Source organism: Salmo salar, chromosome ssa12 (genome assembly GCF_905237065.1).
Source record: "Salmo salar chromosome ssa12, Ssal_v3.1, whole genome shotgun sequence".
Lineage (NCBI taxonomy): Eukaryota > Metazoa > Chordata > Actinopteri > Salmoniformes > Salmonidae > Salmo > Salmo salar.
The window spans coordinates 100,034,088-100,040,087 of record NC_059453.1 but is presented as its reverse complement, the minus strand read 5'-3'; the positions used below and the strand labels follow the sequence as shown (position 1 = coordinate 100,040,087).

General features: G+C 43.0%; 1 protein-coding gene across 2 annotated transcripts in view; it reads left to right on the top strand.

Annotated features, from left to right (window-relative positions):
* Positions 1–524: 524 nt before the first annotated feature.
* Positions 525–6,000, top strand: part of LOC106566258 (sarcolemmal membrane-associated protein) — a 121,382-nt gene continuing 115,906 nt past the window's right edge. For both annotated transcript variants that reach the window (XM_045691996.1, XM_045691995.1), the window contains exon 1: positions 525–2,161. In XM_045691996.1, the coding sequence (XP_045547952.1) occupies positions 1,964–2,161 (198 nt within the window). In that variant the 5' untranslated portion in view covers positions 525–1,963. The remainder of the gene's footprint in view (positions 2,162–6,000) is intronic.

The following is a 6,000-nucleotide window of genomic DNA, read 5'->3' as shown; positions in this document are numbered from 1 at the left end:
ACCACCTTACGTTCACCCTTGATTGCTGTTCCTATCTCTTCACTTATGATAGAGCGGGTAAGGATTCATTCAGCTCATGCTGTCCCCCTGCAAATTGTAAACCCGATTCGGTGCACCCCATTACATCGACAGTGCAGTTTCTCCGTTTTCTCGCTCATCTTTGTTCTTTCTTCTGTTTTGTCGCGTTAACGCGGTGACATCACCACATCAACTCGTTAATTAATGTTACCTACTTTCAGATAATGAAAGATTAGATTATTCTTGTAAATTCTAATTTAAACGGGGGCTCAACATTCCGTGCTCACTTCATCTTCTTAAAATCTAACCCTAACCTTAAATTAAGACCAAAAACCACATTTTTAATCTCATACATTTTTTTGTTTTTTTTTAATTTAGCCAAGTCTGACTTTGTGCTTGTGGTAACTAGTGACAACGGAAAACCGGATGTATGCACTGCAGCGCGTCATTAACGTCTATTTTGATTGGATCCCAGTCTGTCAATCTGTTTGTCAAGTTCCCGCCTCCAATTACGTTATGGGCATGTCGCGTGCGCTAATGGCGGTTGCGCTGTCCGGTTCGGTTTTTGTGTATATTGTTATGAGTATGGCGGCGGATACTTACGGAGGACGTCAACTTGTTAGAAATGTTCAGTTCAACTGAAGAAAGCTTTAATTCAAACTTTTTTTGTAATCGATAGCGTTTCGACGCGACACGTTTGTTGGACTTCAGAAGATTACTGGACAGGTGATGAGAGAGTGTAGCTAAACTTGTCTCCGTTTTTCCGAAGTCTGCTGTCAGTCAGCTAACTACCTAGTCTTCCTATGTAAAGTCTTTCCGACTCGGCTAACGTGAACTTTTTACAATGAGGACAGTTTATTATCTACTTGTTTTGAGTTGCTTGTCAAAAAATAACACAAGTTTACCTGAAGTAACACCATAGAACCGTTCCAGAGCTAGTTGATCACGACTTTTCACCCGAAGAGGCCCGACTACTATTCCAGCTAAATGACAAGTTCTTAGCGCGTTAGCATAACTAGCCATATAGCTAGCTAGTTTTTATAACAGTGTTATTGCACAAGGCCTGTCCAGCTCTACTTACCTCTACAATAGTCGTTTTAAGGCGTGTCTTTGAACCTGTTTGGAACATTATGCTTCACGATTAGAAGGATTTGTTGCTGTTTGGGGCCCTGAAAGTAAATATTAGCCTGTTAGCCTTCCTAAGTTGGGAGTGGCTAGAGGTTGCATTAGCTAGTTAGACATTTAGCTAGCAAACAACCTCAGATACACACTCTCTTTAGCACCCGTCCATAGTGAGTATGATAAACAACTTAATGTTAACTCAGCCTCTATGGGGGAAAAAACACTTATTGATGACATATTAAACCACGGTCAAATTGTCAACGGGTGTGTTTCAATGGCTAGCGGTATCATCAGCAGGCACAGTGATAGGAAACCGCGCAATGGTCAGATTGTGTAATATAGCTATCTGGATTTATCCGATGGGCTAAAGATTAGCTGCCTGCCGCTAACTTGCGCGGCATAATATAGCTTCTCTCGCTATACATGTTGATGGACGTGGGAAAATATTTTCTAGATTACTACTGTTGCTATCGTCAAATGGTTTTGGCTGTACTGTATTGTGGCCTGTACGTAGTCGTATTGAGTCATTCACTGGACGTAATGTAGCTCTGTAGAAAGAGACCATACATATATGTTTATTTAGTAATTTTTACATTAATACAGGAGGTTTTACGTGTCTCTTTGAATCAAAAGAAGAAAAAACGTCCAAATAAATGGCTAGCTAGCAGTACCTAACTTAAACAAAGAAGAGCCAGACAGCGAATAGCCAGGTTACATGGTTTTTAACACAACAGCCGAGGTTTGAAGACTGAAGTTAGTCAATCTGGATCAAGAAATCTTGTCTTTCGTCGCTGATTGGAGTAACACTCCCAAGCCATCATCAATGCCTTCAGCGCTGGCCATCTTCTCCTGCCGTCCGAATTCACACCCTTTTCAGGAACGTCATGTCTACCTGGACGAGCCGGTCAAGATCGGGCGCTCTGTGGCACGATGCCGACCCGCTCAGAACAACGCGACGTTCGACTGCAAGGTTCTGTCACGGAACCATGCCCTGGTCTGGTTTGATCACAAGACTGGCAAGGTGAGTCTCTCTCAACCAGTCGGCTAACTACTGGCTTTTACCTTGCATGGTACAGCTTTTACCTAGCATGGTACAGCTTTTACCTTGCATGGTACAGCTTTTACCTAGCATGGTACAGCTTTTACCTTGCATGGTACAGCTTTTACCTTGCATGGTACAGCTTTTACCTAGCATGGTACAGCTTTTACCTTGCATGGTACAGCTTTTACCTAGCATGGTACAGCTTTTACCTTGCATGGTACAGCTTTTACCTTGCATGGTACAGCTTTTACCTAGCATGGTACAGCTTTTACCTTGCATGGTACAGCTTTTACCTTGCATGGTACAGCTTTTACCTTGCATGGTACAGCTTTTACCTTGCATGGTACAGCTTTTACCTTGCATGGTACAGCTTTTACCTTGCATGGTACAGCTTTTACCTAGCATGGTACAGCTTTTACCTTGCATGGTCATTGTACTTTTTTTTTTAAATTTCACCTTTATTTAACCAGGTATTTATATATTATATATATATAACCCTTTATTTAACCAGGTAGGCCAGTTGAGAACAAGTTCTCATTTACAACTGAGACCTGGCCAAGATAAAGCAAAGCAGTGCGACACAAAGAACAACACAGAGTTACACATGGAATAAACAAACATACAGTCAATAATACAATAGAAAAAGTCTATACACAGTGTGTGCAAATGAGGTAAGATTAGGGAGGTAAGGCAATAAATAGGCCACAGTGGTGAAGTAATTACAATTTAGCTATTAAACACTGGAGTGATATAAATGTGCAAGTAGAGATACTGGGGTGCAAAGGAGCAAGATAAATAAATAAATAACAATATGGGGATGAGGTAGTTGGATAGATGGGCTGTTTACAGATGGACTATATACATGTGCAGTGATCTGTGAGCTGCTCTGACAGCTGGTGTTTAAAGCTAGTGAGGGAGATGTGAGTCTCCAGCTTCAGTGATTTTTGCAATTCGTTCCAGTCATTGGCAGCAGAGAACTGGAAGGAAAGGCGGCCAAAGGAAGAATTGGCTTTGGGGACGACCAGAGAGATATACCTGCTGGAGCGCGTGCTACGAGTGGGTGCTGCTATGGTGACCAGTGAGCTGAGATAAGGCGGGGCTTTACCTAGCAGAGACTTGTAGATGACCTGGAGCCAGTGGGTTTGGCGACAAATATGAAGCGAGGGCCAGCCAACGAGAGCGTACAGGTCGCAATGGTGGGTAGTATATGGGGCTTTGGTGACAAAACGGATGGCACTGTGATAGACTGCATCCAGTTTTCTGAGTAGAGTGTTGGAGGTTATTTTGTAAATGACATCGCCGAAGTCGAGGATCGGTAGGATGGTCAGTTTTACGAGGGTATGTTTGGCAGCATGAGTGAAGGATGCTTTGTTGCGAAATAGGAAGCTGATTCTAGATTTAATTTTGGATTGGAGATGTTTGATGTGAGTCTGGAAGGAGAGTTTACAGTCTAAACAGACACCTAGGTATTTGTAGTTTTCCACATATTCTAAGTCAGAACCGTCCAGAGTAGTGATGCTGGACGGGCGGGCAGGTGCGGGCAGCGATCGATTGAATAGCATAGATTGTCTAGCCCTGCTGATTTGTAGGGGTCCAGATTTAGCAACTCTTTCAGAACATCAGCTATCTGGATTTGGGTGAAGGAGAAATGGGGGAGGTTTGGGTAAGTTGATGTGGGGGGGTGCAGGGCTGTTGACCGGGGTAGGGGTAGCCAGGTGGAAGGCATGGCCAGACTTAGAAAAATGCTTATTGAAATTCTCAATTATTGTGGATTTATCGGTGGTGACAGTGTTTCCTAGCCTCAGTGCAGTGGGCAGCTGGGAGGAGGTGCTCTTATTCTCCATGGACTTTAGTGTCCCAGAACTTTTTGGCTTTTGTGCTGCAGGATGCATATTTCTGTTTGAAAAATCTAGCCTTTGCTTTCCTAACTGACTGTGTATTTTGGTTCCTGACTTCCCTGAAAAGTTGCATATCGCGGGGGCTATTCGATGCTAATTAACTGACTTGCCTAGTTAAATAAAGGTTAAATAAATGGTGGTCTCCCTCAATTTCACCCTTTACTCTTCCTCCTCACCCCTTCCTTCCCGTCAGGTCTGCCTGTGACAGTCTTTCTCAATAGCAAGGCTGCGGTCACTGAGTCTATACATAGTCAAAGATTTCCTTAAGTTTGGGTCAGTCACGGTGGTCAGGTATTCTGCCACTCTGTCTCTCTGTTTAGGGCCAAATAACATTCTAGTTCGCTCTGTTTTTTTTGTTGTTGTTAATTACTTGACACATTGGAAGTAATTATCTTTTTGTTTTCTCATGATTTGGTTGGGTCTAATTGTGTTGCTGTCCTGGGGCTCTGTGGGGTCTGTTTGTGTTTGTGAACAGAGCCCCAGGACCAGCTTGCTTAGGGGACTCTTCTCCAGGTTCATCTCTCTGTAGGTGATGGCTTTGTTATGGAAGGTTTGGGAATCACTTCCTTTTAGGTGGTTGTAGAATTTAACGGCTCTTTTCTGGATGTTGATAATTAGCGGTTATCAGTCTAGTTCTGCTCAGCATGCATTATTTAGTGTTTTATGTTGTACACAGGATATTTTTGCAGAATTCTCAACTTGCTGTTTGTTCCATTTTGTGAATTCTTGGTTGGTGACCCCAGGCCTCAACCATAAAGGGCAATGGCTTCTGTAACTGATTCAAGTATTTTTAGCCAGATCCTAATATGTATTTGAAATGTTATGTTCCTTTTGATGGAGGTAGAAGGCCCTTCTTGCCTTGTTTCTCAGTTGGTTCACAGCTTTGTGGAAGTTACCTGTAGCGCTGATGTTTAGGCCAAGGTATGTATAGTTTTCTGTGTGCTCTAGGGCAACGGTGTCTAGATGGAATTTGTATTTGTGGTCCTGACAACTGGACCTTTTTTGGAACACCATTATTTTTGTCATACTGAGATTTACTGTCAGGGACCAGGTCTGACAGAATCTGTGCAGAAGATCTAGGTGCTGCTGTAGGCCCTCCTTGGTTGGGGACAGAAGCACCAGATCATCAGCAAACAAACATTTTACTTCAGATTCTAGTAGGGTGAGGCTGGGTGCTGCAGACTGCTCTCTCTCTCTCTCTCTCTCTCTCTCTCTCTTTCTCTCTCTCCTGCCTGAACAGTCACTGCCAGACAGGCATGTTGAACAGGCTTGTAATCAGCCGCAGGTAACTCCATGGAATCGGTCAGTCTGCCACCTTACGAGAAATAATGGATCATAGCTGTTGACACACAATGACAGCCAGCTATGGCAACTGTACTGAGAAGTTCTGTTTTGTATAGGGTTATAGGGACAGTGCTTTTTGTGTCTACTTGTCTGTCTCAAATCAAATTTTTATTTGTCATATGCTTTGTAAACAATAGTCTGACTAACAGTGAAATCCTTACTGACAGGTCCCAATAATGCAGAGAAAAATAATAGAAAGTAAACATGATAAAAAATACACACTAATAACATGGCTATATACAGGGTACCAGTACTGAGTCAGTACTGAGTCAATGTGCAGGGGTACGACGTAATAACATGGCTATATACAGGGGACCAGTACTGAGTCAATGTGCAGTGGTATGAGGTAATAACATGGCTATATACAGGGGACCAGTACTGAGTCAGTACTGAGTCAATGTGCAGGGGTACGACGTAATAACATGGCTATATACAGGGTACCAGTACTGAGTCAGTACTGAGTCAATGTGCAGGGGTATGAGGTAATAACATGGCTATATACAGGGGACCAGTACTGAGTCAGTACTGAGTCAATGTGCAGGGGTATGACGTAATAACATGGCTATATACAGGGGA